The following is a 19,738-nucleotide window of genomic DNA, read 5'->3' on the forward strand; positions in this document are numbered from 1 at the left end:
CCTCCTGCTCCCATCTGGGAACTCTCAGGCAGACTTGATGCCCGGCCACAAAACAGCCTGGCCAATCAGCGGCCTGAGAGTTCCCAGATGGGAGCAGGAGGGGGGAACCCAGTGTACTCTCTGCTGCCCCATCTGGCGGAGTCAGGTTACCGCGGACCCCCTTTTGATACACATCTTTTAAAGGTATATTCAGTGATTTCACTTAATTTTTTTTGATAATCCTCCCAACTATAGAGTGTGCTGACCATATAAGGAGTTCCTCCCTGTCCCCAGTGAGCCTCTGGGGTCAAAAAACCGTAGGTTTCGTTTTTGGCATAGGTGGCCAAGTCTTCATCCAATCAGGATGAGAGGGGCCTTCCGCCAATCATGATCGAGCAGAGGCGGGCCTTGGTGTGCGTGCTGTTGGCCTGTTGCACTTCCCCCCACTGTAGAGCGTGTGCATGTGCACATCTTGTTACCGGGGCGGACCGGGTTTTTTTTCCAAATCACTCAAATCACTGAATGCTCCTTTAAATCAATGGGACCCCAATACACACTGTAAAGTCCTCAGTATTCATTTAACTCTGAGTGCGCCAATGTTCAAAATTGCACGCAATTAGTTACTGTGTACTTATCTTTGCCTTGCAGCTATAGATCAGTATTGTTGTCCTTATTTCATGACCGTTTCTTTACAGGGCATGTCATATCTCCACTCCAGTAACATCCAGGCCCACGGTCGCCTAAAATCCACCAACTGTGTGCTGGACAGCCGCATGGTCGTGAAGATCACGGACTTTGGCTGGAACACTATCCTCGGTCCTAGCAAGGGTGAGGTTATACACCTGAGACCAGATTATAAACACTATCCTCGGTCCTAGCAAGGGTGAGGTTACACCTGAGACCAGATTCTAAAAAATGTCTTCAAAATAAAATAAATCAGGACAGTTTTCTGAAAACCCTATGTTTCTATGTCAGTGGTTCTCAAACTATTTCATGTCAAGGACCCCAGAAATTATATGTATATGTGGCCGCCGAGCCAGAGACAAATTGTGCCACAAATTTGCAATGATCCAATTATCTGTAGTATAGTCTATTACTCTTGGTCTTGCCCGTGACAAAATTAATTTTTTTACACACCATAATAATGTTCTTATTTTGATCATAAGACCAAATTACTGAATGTCAAGTCTCCAGGTTTTCTTCAGAATATTATTTACCATAGTACCACCCATAAATGGTGCATTTATATAGCGCCTTTATCCAAGGCGCTTTACAGTACATAGATTGTGCATTACATTCACACATTCACACACCCATTCATACACCGATTGCGGCGGAAGCCATGCAAGGTACCAACCAGCACATCGGGAGCAATTTGGGGTTCAGTGTCTTGCCCAAGGACACTTCAACATGTAGACAGGAGGAGCCGGGATTCGAACCGCCGACCCATGGATCATAGGACAACCTGCTCTACCTCTTGAGCCACAGTCGCCCACAACTCTTAGAGTGTACAGGGGTCCTTTTGGTTCCATTTGAACACTCAGAGTTACAGACCTATAGCTGTTATGGTCATTTGTTGTGTTTCTGGTCATTTTATTGTCCACTCATTTTGTATGTCTGTGGCAAAAATGAAATTTTGACCAAAATGTCCACCACAAGCCAACATGGCGATGACCGATGTTAATGATTATTGACATGTTAGTCCTGTCCTGTCCTGTCCTGTCCTGTCCTGTCCTGTCCTGTCCTGTCCTGTCCTGTCCTGTCCTGTCCTGTCCTGTCCTGTCCTGTCCTGTCCTGTCCTGTCCTGTCCTGTCCTGTCCTAGACTTGTGGACAGCACCGGAGCATCTGCGTATGCAGGGGGTGTCTCAGAAAGGCGATGTCTACAGCTACGCCATCATTGCTCATGAGATCGTGTTGAGGCGGGGCCCGTTCTATACTCAGATGTGCTCGGAACATACAGGTAGGCCTGGCTGACATCCAAGATAATTAATAATTAATAATATCATTATCTCTGCTGTCGGGAAGAAACCACCTAACTTAAAAAAAAATGGACCAGACCCCCATCTGAAAATATGTTGTTCCAGGAACCCCTCAGAAGCAAAGATTTGAGTTAAAAACGTTCACTCTGAAAGCATATACATTCAAAGATGTGTGTCACATTTTCATGATTTTTCAAAAATAGCAAACCTACAAGCTCGTAGCGCGGCACTCGGTGCCGCGCTATGAGGTTGTAGATCTGCTATTTTTCAATAGCTAAAGTATTATAATGCATAAAACACCAAAAGGGGTTCCCGCACAAAATGGGTTAATAGCACAGGCAGACTCTTCACATACAGTACTAGAGCATGTCTGAAATAAGTGTCAGAGCTGAAATCAACATGTAAATTTATTTCCTCCAATTTTGTCATTGCACTGTTGCCCATAAAATGATGATGTAAAATATATGTAAGATATGTACAACAGACAGTTTTGTTTTTTTAAATACATTTTTATCCCTCAATTTTTCAACCCATTTTTCACCCAGTGTCAATTATCTAATGTAATCCTGGGCGCTACACTTCCTCTGCCTGGGGGGGGGGGGGGGGGGGGGGGGCAGCGGACTGACCTCATGCTTCCTTCTATGCATGAGGTGTCCAAGCTGCTTCTTTTCACCTGACAGGGGGGAGTTTCCCCGGCTGGACGTAGCGCGTGGAAGGAACATGTTATTCCGACCAGTTCCTCTCCCCTCCATCAGGCGCCCCGGCTGGCCAGGGGGAGGTAGTTTAGACTAGAGGTGGCAGGCAGACTAATGTTACACAAAGACCCGCACACCGTCTGAACTTGCAACATGAACACTTTTATTAGGCAGAGTTTTGGTCCAGACCTTCTTCAGGCATCTGAGCCTATCATAACTTCATAAGACTTTGTTGCCTAGAGACTAATGTTACACAAAAGCACCTCCTGCTGGCCGGAAATATGTTTACAATATCTATGTACATTGCCTTTTTTTGAATCCTCTGCCTCAGAGAAGATGCACAGAGTGGAGAATCCAAGTGGCCTGACTGTCTTCAGGCCAGACCTGAACCTCGAGACTGTATCGGAGACAGAGATAGAGGTAAAAGAACCTTGAGACTGTATCGGAGACAGAGATAGAGGTAAAAGAACCTTGAGACCGTATCGGAGACAGAGATAGAGGTAAAAGAACCTTGAGACTGTATCGGAGACAGAGATAGAGGTAAAAGAACCTTGAGACTGTATCGGAGACAGAGATAGAGGTAAAAGAACCTTGAGACCGTATCGGAGACAGAGATAGAGGTAAAAGAACCTTGAGACTGTATCGGAGACAGAGATAGAGGTAAAAGAACCTTGAGACTGTATCGGAGACAGAGATAGAGGTGAAAGAACCTTGAGACTGTATCGGAGACAGAGATAGAGGTAAAAGAACCTTGAGACTGTATCGGAGACAGAGATAGAGGTAAAAGAACCTTGAGACTGTATCGGAGACAGAGATAGAGGTAAAAGAACCTTGAGACTGTATCGAAGACAGAGATAGAGGTAAAAGAACCTTGAGACGGTATCGGAGACAGGAGGTAAAATAACCTTGAGACTGTATCGGAGACAGAGATAGAGGTAAAAGAACCTTGAGACTGTATCGGAGACAGGAGGTAAAATAACCTTGAGACTGTATCGGAGACAGAGATAGAGGTAAAATAACCTTGAGACTGTATCGGAGACAGAGATAGAGGTAAAATAACCTTGAGACTGTATCGGAGACAGAGATAGAGGTAAAAGTACCTTGAGACTGTATCGCAGACAGAGATAGAGGTAAAAGGCAATCCTCATCTATATTATATTTAGTGGCAGCGGTGGCCGAACGGATTGCGGAGCGGTCTTGATACCGGAAGGTCGCCAGTTCGAATCAGCGGTCCGACACGTTAAAATTACCACCGCTGAAGTGCCCTTGAGCAAGGCATTGAACCACTACCATGAAATGTTCTATGAGCAGGGCCTGGCTGTAAACAAGTTCTTGAGCTTAGCCCAGATACCCTGGGTAAATATAGTAGCTTTGCTTTGACGGAGCAATCATCTAAACTCTGATTGTGTGCAAAATCTGCAAATGGACCGTTTTACAGGGTTAATGTCACTATAACCCTAACACAAGTTATTGAAATTGTGTGTGTGTGTGTGTGTGTGTGTGTGTGTGTGTGTGCGGGTGTGTGTGCGTGTGCGTGTGCGTGCGCGTGCGCATGCGCATGTTTAAATGTATACAGCTGTTCATGTTGATTAAGACCTGCTGGGATGAGGACCCAGAACGGAGGCCGGATTTTAAAAAGACAGAGGGCATTCTGGGAAAAATATTCAGGTACGTACAGTATACTGTAAACAATTCTTGGCCTGCTGGCCTAGCGGTCCAGGCACATGCCACATATAATATAGGCTCTGGCCTGACAGCGTTTTAGAATCGACATCAGGTCTAAATGGGTTAAATTGTCCTGTGTTAATCCTAATGTTTTTTTGGGGGTGTGTGTGTTTCTCCTTATCTCAGCAACCTGCACAACCAGGCCAGCGAGACGTACATGGACAACCTGATCCGCCGGCTGCAGATGTACTCCAGGAACCTGGAGCACCTGGTGGAGGAGAGAACCTCGCTGTACAAAGTAGAGCGAGACAGAGCTGACCAACTCAACTATATGCTGTTACCTGGGTGGGTTCAAAGGAGAATGACCTTTATGCTGTTACCTGGGTGGGTTCAAAGGAGAATGACCTTTATGCTGTTACCTGGGTGGGTTCAAAGGAGAACGACCAGTGGTGGAAAAAGTACTCCATTGTTTTACTTAAGTAAAAGTACCCATACAGCAATTTAGAAGTACTTTGTTACAAGTAAAAGTACGGAATTGAAAATGTACTTGCGTAAAAGTACAAAAGTATCGGCATCAAAATGTACTTAAAGTCAACGCATTGTGAGCTTGTAGATCTGCTATTTTCAATAGACTTTGTACACATTCTGAACTTGTGAAAGGGGACATTCTGCAATATGAGTACTTTTACTTTTAGTACTTTCAAATGGCCGAAATGTATATGGTTGAAGTGGTTAATGTATGTTTTCTAATCTAAATTAAAATCGCCAAAGTAACTAGTAACTAAAGTAAAAAGTACAAATTTTGGCTCTGAGATGTAGTGGAGTAGAACTAAAAGTACTGGAAATTGTAACAAGTAAAGTACAAGTACCTCAAAATTGTGCTTAAGTACAGTACTTAAGTAAAAGTACTTAGTTACTTTCCACCACTGAGAATGACGTAGCCCAAATTTCAGAAAGAAAGAAAGAAAGTACGAATACTGACGTAATATATAATGTCATATTGACTATTGAACTCCGACTATGATAATGGGTACTGCAATAAGTTCTCTGACAACAGTTACAACGGATATATTGCATAACCAGAGGGGCATGCATTCCCAACAGGCAACGTTCCCAGCGGGCATCGTCCTAGTTTTGAAAACATTTAAAATCTATTCATATTTAACTCATTTAGGCCCGACGTCGAAATAAAAAAAATGTCTCGTCTAAATCCTCCAGTTTTCTGAAGTGTTTCAGTGGTGCTCAATATTTCATGTCAAGGACCCCAAAAATTATATGTAATTGGCCTCCGACCCCCATCTGAAAATATGTTGTTCCAGGGACACATCAGAAGCAAAGATTTGAGTTAAAAACGTTCGCTCTGAAAAAAAAATATATTCCAAATTTGCGACACATTTTCACGATTTTTCAAAAATAGCAGACCTACAAGCTCGTAGCGCGCCACTCGGTGGCGCGCTACGAGCTTGTAGGTCTGCTATTTTTCAATAGCTAAATTATAACAATGTTTAAAACACCAAAAGGGGTTCTCGCCCAAAATGGGTTAATGTTGTACCCGACGGTTCACAGACAGCTGTCCTGGCCTCATATCATTATACATTTCAATCAAACAGCAAAAGGGATATTTCACTTTCCAAAAAAAACCTTTGATCATTTCATCTTCTACTCAGGCCTATGTGAACACCCCAGACTGTTTTTAAGGTGCTCGAATCAGTATTTAGATGTAATCTGATGATATTCATTTTAGCTGCCCTGCCACCCTTCCTATGCAAACCCATTGTAACTTCAGTTCAAACTCAATTTTAACCAATTAGATTCATCGAAAACACCTGTCCTTTTGTCAAAGTGAAACGTCCCTTTTAGTATCTTTACGTTTTCTCCATATTTTGTGGTGCTGACCAGTGGTGGAAAAAGTACTCCATTGTTAAGTACTTAAGTAAAAGTACCAATACAGCAATTTAGAAGTACTTTGTTACAAGTAAAAGTACGGAATTGAAAATGTACTTGAGTAAAAGTACAAAAGTATCGGCATCAAAATGTACTTAAAGTACTAAAAGTAAAAGTACTCATATTGCAGAATGTCCCCTTTCACAAGTTCAGAATGTGTACAAAGTCTATTGAAAATAGCAGATCTACAAGCTCACAATGCGTCGCGTTGCGACGCATTGTGAGCTTGTAGATCGGCTATTTTCAAATGGCCGAAATGTATATGGTTGAAGTGGTTAATGTATGTTTTCTAATCTATATTAAAATCGCCAAAGTAACTAGTAACTAAAGTTTTCAAATAATTGTAGTGGAGTAAAAGTACAAATTTTGGCTCTGAGATGTAGTGGAGTAGAAGTAAAAGTACTGGAAATTGGAACTAATCAAGTAAAGTACAAGTACCTCAAAATTGTGCTTAAGTACAGTACTTAAGTAAAAGTACTTAGTTACTTTCCACCACTGGTGCTGACAGCATGTACTGTACTGTTGTGCGGCAAACAAAACTGTCCCTTTGTGACTTTCTCTTTTTCGACCCTTCTCACTCCCATGTTACCCTGCACCCCCCTCCCCCCCTCCTTCTAGTCCCGTGGTGAGGTCACTGAAGGAGACGGGTCGAGTGGAGCCAGAGCTGTTTGAGGAGGTGACCGTCTACTTCAGCGACATCGTGGGCTTCACCACCCTCTGTCACTACAGCACGCCCATGGAGGTGGTGGACATGCTCAATGACATCTACAAGAACTTTGACAGCATCCTGGACGACCACGACGTGTATAAGGTAAGGTATAGAGAACAACAGGCCTCACATCACGTGAATCACTGGCTTCTTTCGTTCGGTTGCCTCTCCTGCAGGAATGGGGCGTTATTGAGTTCTGTGTGCCAACTAATCAGATCCATGGGAAGCGCCACCTCATGCCAGGGATTATGGTTCAGCAAGAAGTTGGACCATTCTACTATTACTTTACGATTAGCTTATACTGTAGTTAGTACCATCTAATTCTTGACTTCTAGGGTAATCTTTTTGGGAGATATTTTGACTACTGGTAAAGATGCACCTACCCATTAGACGATACAACTAGGCTACTGAATGTGCTGTTAAAAACAGAATACTCTGAAGATCAAATCCAGATGCATTTCGTGAAAGAAAGACTTGATTCATAAACATGAATCCCTCTTGATATCTGTTCTCTCTCTCTCTCTCTCTCTCTCTCTCTCTGTCAGGTGGAGACAATAGGTGACGCATACATGGTGGCATCAGGGCTTCCCAATCGTAATGGGAACAGGCATGCAGTGGATATTGCTAAGATGGCTCTGGACATCCTGGAATTTGTAGGAAGCTTCCAGCTCCAGCACCTGCCTGGCATCCCTCTGTGGATCCGTATCGGTGTGCACTCAGGTACCATGAGGCCCAAATTAAACTCTTTGTCTTAGGGTGCACTCACACGGTTAATGCAATTCTCTGTGCTCGTTGGATCAATGCTGTGTTGTGTCATGGCCGCCCAATGCATTTCCAATGGAGGTCACATGGTTTGACACAACATTGTGTTGTATGAGGGGGAGGGGCGCAGTCGAATGCGCAGTCGAATGCGCCCCTCCCCCTCATACAACACAATGTTGTGTCAAACCATGTGACCTCCATTGGAAATGCATTGGGCGGCCATGACACAACACAGCATTGATCCAACGAGCACAGAGAATTGCATTAACCGTGTGAGTGCACCCTTAGGCCTCACTCAGACCTTTACTGCATTGCTCTATGCTTGTGTTGGATGAATGTTGTGTAGTGTCATGGCCGCCCCAATGCATTTCCAATGGAAGTCACATGGTTTGTAGTACCAACATTTTGGACTACAAGCTGTTGTATGGCTTTCGGCTGTGTTTCGACTGCGCCCCTCCCCCTCATACAACACAAATGTTGTGTCAAACCATGTGACTCCCATTGGAAATGCATTGGGGCGGCCATGACACTACACAACATTCATCCAACAAGCATACAGCAATGCAGTAAAGGTCTGAGTGAGGCCTAAGACAGTGGTTTTCAACCCTTTTCATATCAAGGCACATTATTTATTGGGTGTTTGAGCCACGGACCAGCATTTGATGACATTTAGCCTCTCAGATCAGAAAACTAACGAATATCGTGTCGTCGTTGGACAAGATTTTGTCCACAATTCCATTCTGTATTGACGTTGGTACCATTAGGAGAGATAACAGGCAAACGTTGAATTGTGTAGACTTCTTGTAACAATAATGTAACTCTTGAGAGCGTTGGTTTCATTTTACACTCTCAAGAGTTAAAGATCCTTAAGGGTCCCTTTGGTTAGCACCTCTCCATCATTTAGCTGCATGGGGACCACCTGGAACCCCCTCTAGTCCTACTGGTGGTCCCCGGACCACTGGTTGAAAACCACTGGTCTAAGAAAACTAAATCAGTGTAGGATTTGCCATCTTAGCGTGTCATTATTATAGGCGAAAATGTTCAAAAATAGGAACAATGGCGGATTTACAAAGCTCACAACGCGCCGTATCGCGATACCTTTTGAGCTTTGTAGATCAACTATTTTCACTGTCACGTCACAAAGTACAAAATAGGGCTAAAATGGTTAAAACTATACCAGCTTGCTTGTTAATTGGGAGTTCACTAGTAAGAGACCACACCTTCTGCTCAAGTGAGATGTACAGTCAGTACGTATGTGTAGTGATGACAAGATTGCCACAATTAGTACAAGCAATAATAATGCATCTTTCAATACATTTACTGTTATAGATCACTGGGCAGTGTTGCTGTTGCCCGTCCACATTGTCTCTTAATGTTGTACAGGTTTTATCACTTTGGGAACCTTATGTATAAGTCATGTTGTCACTTGTGTCAGCTAAATTCTGATGTACTAGAGTAGCACAAGGACAGTTCTCTAGGTCAGTCTGTCTTTTGTCATTTCATTCACAAAATAAATACATACCGGTGGCCTTGTGGTTAGAGTGTCCGCCCTGAAACTGGGAGGTTGGGGTTCGATCCCCGGCCGGGTCATACCAAAGACTCTAAAAATGAGACCCAATGCCTCCCTGCTTGACACTCAGCATCAAAGGGTTGGATTAGGGGGGTCAAATCTACTAATCAAATGATTCCCGAGCGCGGCACGGCTGCAGCTCACCGCTCCTTGGCTGCGGCTCACCGCTCCAAGAGATGGGTCAAATGCGGAGAACAAATTTCACTGCGTGTGACAAATCGTACGACTTTGACTTTGACTGTTTCTATGTAAATGTTCTGCTATTTTAGGTCCGTGTGCTGCAGGTGTGGTAGGAAACAAGATGCCTCGTTATTGTCTGTTTGGCGACACAGTCAATACGGCCTCGCGCATGGAGTCCACAGGCCTACGTAAGACACATCACATACACGCATGGAGTCCACAGGCCTACGTAAGACACATCACACACACGCATGGAGTCCACAGGCCTACGTAAGACACATCACATACACGCATGGAGTCCACAGGCCTACGTAAGACACATCACACACACGCATGGAGTCCACAGGCCTACGTAAGACACATCACATACACGCATGGAGTCCACAGGCCTACGTAAGACACATCACATACACGCATGGAGTCCACAGGCCTACGTAAGACACATCACATACACGCATGGAGTCCACAGGCCTACGTAAGACACATCACATACACGCATGGAGTCCACAGGCCTACGTAAGACACATCACATACACGCATGGAGTCCACAGGCCTACGTAAGACACATCACATACACGCATGGAGTCCACAGGCCTACGTAAGACACATCACATACACGCATGGAGTCCACAGGCCTACGTAAGACACATCACATACACGCATGGAGTCCACAGGCCTACGTAAGACACATCACATACACGCATGGAGTCCACAGGCCTACGTAAGACACATCACATACACGCATGGAGTCCACAGGCCTACGTAAGACACATCACATACACGCATGGAGTCCACAGGCCTACGTAAGACACATCACATACACGCATGGAGTCCACAGGCCTACGTAAGACACATCACATACGCGCATGGAGTCCACAGGCCTACGTAAGACACACCACATACGCGCATGGAGTCCACAGGCCTACGTAAGACACATCACATACACGCATGGAGTCCACAGGCCTACGTAAGACACATCACATACGCGCATGGAGTCCACAGGCCTACGTAAGACACATCACATACACGCATGGAGTCCACAGGCCTACGTAAGACACATCACATACGCGCATGGAGTCCACAGGCCTACGTAAGACACATCACATACACGCATGGAGTCCACAGGCCTACGTAAGACACATCACATACGCGCATGGAGTCCACAGGCCTACGTAAGACACAGCACATACACGCATGGAGTCCACAGGCCTACGTAAGACACATCACACACACGCATGGAGTCCACAGGCCTACGTAAGACACATCACACACACGCATGGAGTCCACAGGCCTACGTAAGACACACCACATACACGCATGGAGTCCACAGGCCTACGTAAGACACATCACACACACGCATGGAGTCCACAGGCCTACGTAAGACACATCACACACACGCATGGAGTCCACAGGCCTACGTAAGACACATCACACACATGCATGGAGTCCACAGGCCTACGTAAGACACATCACATACACGCATGGAGTCCACAGGCCTACGTAAGACACATCACACACACGCATGGAGTCCACAGGCCTACGTAAGACACATCACACGCACGCATGGAGTCCACAGGCCTACGTAAGACACATCACACACACGCATGGAGTCCACAGGCCTACGTAAGACACATCACATACACGCATGGAGTCCACAGGCCTACGTAAGACACATCACATACACGCATGGAGTCCACAGGCCTACGTAAGACACATCACATACGCGCATGGAGTCCACAGGCCTACGTAAGACACATCACATACACGCATGGAGTCCACAGGCCTACGTAAGACACATCACATACACACATGGAGTCCACAGGCCTACGTAAGACACATCACATACACGCATGGAGTCCACAGGCCTACGTAAGACACATCACATACACGCATGGAGTCCACAGGCCTACGTAAGACACATCACACACACGCATGGAGTCCACAGGCCTACGTAAGACACATCACACACACACGCATGGAGTCCACAGGCCTACGTAAGACACATCACACACACGCATGGAGTCCACAGGCCTACGTAAGACACATCACACACACGCATGTAGTCCACAGGCCTACGTAAGACACATCACACACACGCATGGAGTCCACAGGCCTACGTAAGACACATCACACACACGCATGGAGTCCACAGGCCTACGTAAGACACATCACACACACGCATGGAGTCCACAGGCCTACGTAAGACACATCACATACACGCATGGAGTCCACAGGCCTACGTAAGACACATCACATACACGCATGGAGTCCACAGGCCTACGTAAGACACATCACACACACGCATGGAGTCCACAGGCCTACGTAAGACACATCACACACACGCATGGAGTCCACAGGCCTACGTAAGACACATCACACACACGCATGGAGTCCACAGGCCTACGTAAGACACATCACATACACGCATGGAGTCCACAGGCCTACGTAAGACACATCACATACACGCATGGAGTCCACAGGCCTACGTAAGACACATCACATACACGCATGGAGTCCACAGGCCTACGTAAGACACATCACATACACGCATGGAGTCCACAGGCCTACGTAAGACACATCACATACACGCATGGAGTCCACAGGCCTACGTAAGACACATCACATACACGCGCACGCACCGTGACACACGCACGCACGCACGCACGCACGCACGCACGCACGCACGCACGCACGCACGCACGCTCTGTAATATACCCATGGGACCGTCTATGATTAATCTAGCCCATGTCTTCCCTCTAGCCCTGAGGATACATGTCAGCCGGTCCACTATCGACATCCTCCAGAGGACAGACTGCAAGTTTGAATATGAAACGAGAGGAGAGACTTACCTCAAGGTAAGCTGGTGTAAAGAGAGGAGAGAGACTTACCTCAAGGTAAGCTGGTGTAAAGAGAGGAGAGACTTACCTCAAGGTAAGCTGGTGTAAAGAGAGGAGAGACTTACCTCAAGGTAAGCTGGTGTAAAGAGAGGAGAGACTTACCTCAAGGTAAGCTGGTGTAAAGAGAGGAGAGACTTACCTCAAGGTAAGCTGGTGTAAAGAGAGGAGAGACTTACCTCAAGGTAAGCTGGTGTAAAGAGAGGAGAGACTTACCTCAAGGTAAGCTGGTGTAAAGAGAGGAGAGACTTACCTCAAGGTAAGCTGGTGTAAAGAGAGGAGAGACTTACCTCAAGGTAAGCTGGTGTAAAGAGGGGAGAGACTTACCTCAAGGTAAGCTGGTGTAAAGAGAGGAGAGACTTACCTCAAGGTAAGCTGGTGTAAAGAGAGGAGAGACTTACCTCAAGGTAAGCTGGTGTAAAGAGAGGAGAGACTTACCTCAAGGTAAGCTGGTGTAAAGAGAGGAGAGACTTACCTCAAGGTAAGCTGGTGTAAAGAGAGGAGAGACTTACCTCAAGGTAAGCTGGTGTAAAGAGAGGAGAGACTTACCTCAAGGTAAGCTGGTGTAAAGAGAGGAGAGACTTACCTCAAGGTAAGCTGGTGTAAAGAGAGGAGAGACTTACCTCAAGGTAAGCTGGTGTAAAGAGAGGAGAGACTTACCTCAAGGTAAGCTGGTGTAAAGAGGGGAGAGACTTACCTCAAGGTAAGCTGGTGTAAAGAGAGGAGAGACTTACCTCAAGGTAAGCTGGTGTAGAGAGAGGAGAGACTTACCTCTAGGTAAGCTGGTGTAAAGAGAGGAGAGACTTACCTCAAGGTAAGCTGGTGTAGAGAGAGGAGAGACTTACCTCAAGGTAAGCTGGTGTAAAGAGAGGAGAGACTTACCTCAAGGTAAGCTGGTGTAAAGAGAGGAGAGACTTACCTCAAGGTAAGCTGGTGTAAAGAGAGGAGAGACTTACCTCAAGGTAAGCTGGTGTAAAGAGAGGAGAGACTTACCTCAAGGTAAGCTGGTGTAAAGAGAGGAGAGACTTACCTCAAGGTAAGCTGGTGTAAAGAGAGGAGAGACTTACCTCAAGGTAAGCTGGTGTAAAGAGAGGAGAGACTTACCTCAAGGTAAGCTGGTGTAAAGAGAGGAGAGACTTACCTCAAGGTAAGCTGGTGTAAAGAGAGGAGAGACTTACCTCAAGGTAAGCTGGTGTAAAGAGAGGAGAGACTTACTTCAAGGTAAGCTGGTGTAAAGAGAGGAGAGACTTACCTCAAGGTAAGCTGGTGTAAAGAGAGGAGAGACTTACCTCAAGGTAAGCTGGTGTAAAGAGAGGAGAGACTTACCTCAAGGTAAGCTGGTGTACCTTTAACGTGTAATAAGAAGAAAAACAGAACAAAAAGTGTTCTTCCTAATTATTTGATCTGCACAAAACACGATCCAAGGTGGCTTTGTCCGCGGCGTAAGGGTGACCAGATGTCCCGCTTTGTGTGGGACAGTCCCTCATTTCCAAGACTTTTCAGGCGTCCCACAATTTGAGACCCTGTCCCACATTGTGACTGGCAGGCATCAATGTTCAAATTGAGATCTTGTCCCACATTGTGACTGGCAGGCATCAATGTTCAAATTGAGATCTTGTCCCACATTGTGACTGGCAGGCATCAATGTTCCCTAATAGTTAGTCTCCCAATTAATTGGCTTTCTGTTGTAAAGCGTTCTTGTTGTCTCTTTTCCTGCAAGATGTATTGTTAAAATAACATGAGAAATATCCCCTATTCTAGACGTTCGAATGTTTATGAATCACTCTATGGCACGTAAAAAAGTCACTTTCACCTAGAAACTCCATTCACACTTTTTATAATTCAGCTTACTGTTGGCACACATGCTGGAACTTTTTACTTTGAAATGTTTTGTAGTTTCTGAGTTATTTAACTTAAACGCCCAATGCATTCTCAATGGCAATAGCACAAACTTTGGCATGCTATTAGTCCTACATCCTTACACCTAGAAACCCCATTCCAACCTATTTAGGTTCATCTTACGGTGGACATGTTTGCCTGAAAAGGAATCTTTGAAATGTTTCATAGTTTTAGAAATATAGTGCTTTCAAATTTGATACATTTATAATGGGGCTCAATGGCAGCTCTATGGGACGTCAAAAAGTCACTTTCACCTAGAAACTCCATTCACACTTTTTATAATTCAGCTTACTGTGGGCACACATGCTGGAACTTTTTACTTTGAAATGTTTTGTAGTTTCTGAGTTATTTAACTTAAACGCCCAATGCATTCTCTATGGCAATAGCACAAACTTTGGCATGCTACTAGTCCTACATACTTACACCTAGCAACCCCATTCTAGCCTACTTAGGTTAATCTTACGGTGGACATGTTTGCCTGAAAAGGAATCTTTGAAATGTTTCATAGTTTTAGAAATATAGTGCTTTCAAATTTGAGAAATGTACAATGGGGCTCAATGGCAGACATTGGCACGTCAAAAAAGCACTTTCACCTAGAAACTCCATTCACACTTTGTATTATTCAGCTTACTGTGGAGACACATGCTGTAACTTTTTACTTTGAAATGTTTTGTAGTTTCTGAGTTATTTAACTTAAACGCCCCAATGCATTCTCTATGGTATGTCGTTTTTTCATGATTTTCATCATTTGTTTAAATCCTTCAAAATCATGAAAAACGACATACAATAGTATGTCTTCTGAAACCATGAACTATAGTATGTCGTTTTTTCATGATTTTCATCATTTTTTTTAAAAATCCTTCAAAATCATGAAAAACGACATACTATAGTATGTCTTCTGAAACCATGAACTTTAGTATGTTGTTTGTTCATGATTTTCATAATTTTTTAAAAACCTGTGACGAAAAAGTGTGACAAGAAAGTGTGACGAAAAAGTGTGACCATGGGCTATAGTCCATTGTCTCGAGTGCTTTTCGTCTTTTTTTCAAATCCTCAAAAATGTAGATAAATGGCGTGCTATAGTATTCTGTCCGATATGGGCTATAGCCCATGGTCAAAAATTATGATCTCTATGGCAATAGCACAAACTTTGGCATGCTACTAGTCCTACATACTTACACCTAGCAGCCCCATTCTAGCCTACTTAGGTTCATCTTACGGTGGACATGTTATCCTGAAAAGGAATCTTTGAAATGTTTCATAGTTTTAGAAATATAGTGCTTTCAAATTTGAGACATTTACAATGGGGCTCAATGGCAGACATTGGCACGTCAAAAAAGCACTTTCACCTAGAAACTCCATTCACACTTTTTATTATTCAGCTTACTGTGGAGACACATGCTGGAACTTTTTACTTTGAAATGTTTTGTAGTTTCTGAGTTATTTAACTTAAACGCCCAATGCATTCTCAATGGCAATAGCACAAACTTTGGCATGCTACTAGTCCTACATACTTACACCTAGCAACCCCATTCTAGCCTACTTAGGTTAATCTTACGGTGGACATGTTTGCCTGAAAAGGAATTTTTGAATTGTTTCATAGTTTTAGAAATATAGTGCTTTCAAATTTGATACATTTATAATGGGGCTCAATGGCAGCTCTATGGCACGTCAAAAAGTCACTTTCACCTATAAACTCCATTCACACTTTTTATAATTCAGCTTACTGTGGGAACACATGCTGGAACTTTTTACTTTGAAATGTTTTGTAGTTTCTGAGTTATTTAACTTAAACGCCCAATGCATTCTCAATGACAATAGCACAAACTTTGGCATGCTACTAGTCCTACATACTTACACCTAGAAACCCCATTCCAACCTATTTAGGTTCATCTTACGGTGGACGTGTTTGCCTGAAAAGGAATCTTTGAAATGTTTCATAGTTTTAGAAATATAGTACTTTCAAATTCATAATGGTGGTCAATGGCGCATCAAATAATCACACTACTAATGCTCACACATCGATGGTTTAACTTTATTTACAAACCCAACACGTTGTTTGAACCGTCAAGGTATCCTGTGGTGTCCTGTTAGCCCACTGCACCATTGGTACCAGTCAATTCATGCTGCTTCTTTTTGTTTTAAAGTTGTTCTTCTACAAACAGGAAGGTAGGAGCGCACACCAGTAGTGGGGAGGTGCTGACCGCAGGAGATAACTTTGACTGAGAAATCAAAGTCACGATGCCATCAAAATCTTTATTTTTCCAACGTTTCGGCAACAAGTTGCCTTCTTCAGGGATTGGATTTCAGAATTCCATTCCCTTGCGAAACGTTGGAAAAATAAAGATTTTGATGGCATCGTGACTACGAGCTGTGCGGCCTCTCTCCTTTCTCAGTCAAAGTTGTTCTTCTAGAAATCAGTCTTGAAAGTAAAGACTTGAGTGGGGTTTGAACCCCCAACGGCCAGATCATGTAGCCAATGACCTAACTCACTGACCTATATGTGCTACCTGCAACAGCACAGTCTTCCTTTGCCTTTGAGTAACAACATTGGTACAAAGAATTAAACATAACAGGAGTTTTGTCTATCGTTTGTTGTGCTGTTGTTTATCTAGGCTACAGTACCAAGTCGGCCATACCACCCATGACCAAAATTATCATTTTTAAACAAAATTACACCAGAGGCGTTTAATAACAAAATGATAAGACAATAGGCCTATGGTGGAATATGACATCAAAGCATTTAAGTAGTATGTTGCTAACTCCGTCCCGTCCCACTTGTCCCACACAAGTGATACTTCTGTCCCTCAAATGAACAGTTTGGATCTGGTCACCCTGCCGCGTAAATAAATGGTCTTTAATCCATTTTGGATTAAAGACGAGTGCCGCGCTACGAGCTTGTAGGTCTGCTATTTTTGAAAATGTGGTGAAAATCTTTGAATATATATTCTTTCAGAGCAAACAACGTGGAATTATTTCCTGGGTTCTCGTAGGGGGCAGGACGCTCTATAGAATTGTTAAACATAGAATGTTTTACTAGTAAGCTATTTACTACATAATAATATAATAAATACATTATAAATATATAAATATAAAAATATTATTATAAATAATAAATTACATAAGCGCGACAAAAAAAGAAAGCTTACATTTTAATTAGGTGAGCAGTGTCCCTCAGCTCTGTGACATGCAGGAAGGTAGCTGGAAATTGGAAAGGGGTCACTGGCCCCCAAATGGTTTAGAAACACATACTATGATCTCATTCATTAATTCCAAGCATAACGTACTAGAGGTCCCTGAGTGTGGTTGTTCTCTATCATCTGACCTACAGGGTAAAGGCAAAGAGATGACATACTGGCTAACAGGGGTGAAAGGAAGGGGATACTACCTGCCAAGCCCGCCAACAGCGTAAGTCCATCACTAATGCCTAATTTATACTTCCCAGTGTCGCGTCCCGAAAATAGCATGTCCAGTCGTGAGCCTTTATATCTGAAGTACTGTCTGGGGGGCTGTGAGTTTTTTTTACTCCTGGTTGATATATTCTACTGGTAGATTCATTTCAAATAGAGCACCGAAGTCTGACGTCACTTTCAGTAGAGGGCACCAACACACAGGTTTATAGGTTTTTTATTTGTATTGAAATCTCCATAGGGCGATTTTATGTCGCTTCATATAAGAACTGTGTTTGAAAAATAAACCGACCACCCCGGCGTTTCTGTCAGGGGAGTGGCTGTGCGTCGTTAATGATGTCCATTCATATTTGATACAGCCAGTTTCTAGAGAAAATGGAATTAATGTGACCGCAAAAGCCTTGAAACTACATATGAATGCAATGTCGCTGAGCATATATGTCACGCCCAGCTGTCAACATATTGCGTTCCTGAGATTCCTCGTTGACGTAAGCTCAGCTGGTGGTGACTCGACTCGTACTAACCACGATACATTATATATCAATAAAATAAAAATAAACGTAATTAACGTTCAGTTTCTGTTGTGCGACGGGCTGCGGGCAGAAGCAGCCTACCCGGAAATGTAGTCTCTGGGTTGTTTGGCTCGTTTCTAACGCTTATTTTGTTACTCTTTGGGTATATTTGTACATTTCAACCTTCAGTCGATGCTTCATATCCATATGAGTGAAAAGGCCGGGGTGATTGGTTTATTTTTCAAACACAGTTCTTATATGAAGAGACATAAAATCGCCCTATGGAGATTTCAATACAAATAAAAAACCTATAAACCTGTGTGTTGGTGCCCTCTACTGAAAGTGACGTCAGGACTTCGGTGCTCTATTGCTCTGGATATACAGTACAAATTCACAAGACGAGAACAGTGCAAATAGAAACCCCCATCTCTTTTAACCCATTCTGGGCGGGAAACCCTTTTGGTGTTTTTTAAGCATTATGTTATATTTTAGCTATAGATTTTTAGCAGATCTACAAGCTCGTAGCATGGTACCGAGTGCCGCGCTACAAGCTTGTAGGTCTGCTATTTTTGAAACAGCGTGAAAATGTGGCGCAAATCTTTTAATATATATTCTTTCAGAGTGAACGTTTTTAACTCATATATTTGCTTCTGGGGGGGTCCCTGAAACAACATATTTTCAGATGGGGGTCGGTGGCCAATTCATTACATATATTTTTTGGGGGTCCTTGACATGAAATAGTCTGAGAACCACTGACAAAGAAACATGGGTTTTTCAGAAAACTGTCAGGATTTAGAAGAAGACATTTTGTAGAATCGACCTCAGGGTCTAAACAGGTTTTAAATAATCTCCATATAGGGAGAACTTCCAGCGGCTGCAGATGGACCTGGCGGAGATGATCGTGTCCAGTCTGGAGAAGCGGGGTGCGGGGAGCGAGGGCTTCGACAAGAGAAACACCCTGTCCACCAAAGTGCGAAGGCGGGAGACCAACAGCAGCCTGCCGGGGGACGGCCTGCCAGAGTACCTACACTTAGTTGTTAACAGTGAAACCCCCAGTACCTACCTGTGATCACCATGCAGGGACGTGCACACATAGACATCAACGGGGGCTTCTTTCAGCCCCTGCCCTTTTACCCGTCTGTAAAACAACTGCCCTCTCCAGACCACGAATGCAGCATTTACTAGGGTGAAAGTACTGCCCGCACTCTCCTTTCCGTGCCATGCCGGAAGGCAGCATTCAGGATAATAGCCGTTTCTCCGAAGTCTCCTGAACTTGAACGCAGCATTTTGCATTGAACTAATTTGTTTTTCGAAATCCATCCAAGTCGTACACATCGCATCTCCAGTAGATAAAGACAGAGTGCAGGGTTGCGCCCCGGAAAATAGCTGATCTACAAGCTCTCAACGCGTCGCAGCGCGATGCGTTGAGAGCTTGTAGATCTGCTATGATGCGACATATTCCTCTTGTCAACGTGCCTTATAGGGGGCTCTCTTTTTTATGTCTTCACCTTTAGACATATAGGTTCTGCAGACTGCCTG

At 44.0% G+C, this 19,738-nt stretch overlaps 1 protein-coding gene across 1 annotated transcript in view; it reads left to right on the forward strand.

Moving 5' to 3' along the window:
* The window catches only part of gucy2ca (guanylate cyclase 2Ca), a gene marked incomplete at both ends in the record, with an annotated part of 41,458 nt that extends 22,190 nt beyond the window's left edge, over window positions 1-19,268 (forward strand). The window contains 11 exons of the mRNA XM_079520116.1: window positions 675-807; window positions 1,803-1,940; window positions 2,986-3,074; window positions 4,231-4,322; window positions 4,506-4,664; window positions 6,882-7,074; window positions 7,518-7,692; window positions 9,574-9,672; window positions 12,245-12,339; window positions 17,609-17,685; window positions 19,058-19,268. Of these exons, the coding sequence (XP_079376242.1) occupies window positions 675-807; window positions 1,803-1,940; window positions 2,986-3,074; window positions 4,231-4,322; window positions 4,506-4,664; window positions 6,882-7,074; window positions 7,518-7,692; window positions 9,574-9,672; window positions 12,245-12,339; window positions 17,609-17,685; window positions 19,058-19,268 (1,461 nt within the window). The remainder of the gene's footprint in view (window positions 1-674; window positions 808-1,802; window positions 1,941-2,985; window positions 3,075-4,230; window positions 4,323-4,505; window positions 4,665-6,881; window positions 7,075-7,517; window positions 7,693-9,573; window positions 9,673-12,244; window positions 12,340-17,608; window positions 17,686-19,057) is intronic.
* Window positions 19,269-19,738: the final 470 nt, after the last annotated feature.

This window comes from Electrona antarctica, assembly GCF_951216825.1.
Source record: "Electrona antarctica genome assembly, chromosome: 14".
Classification (NCBI taxonomy): domain Eukaryota; kingdom Metazoa; phylum Chordata; class Actinopteri; order Myctophiformes; family Myctophidae; genus Electrona; species Electrona antarctica.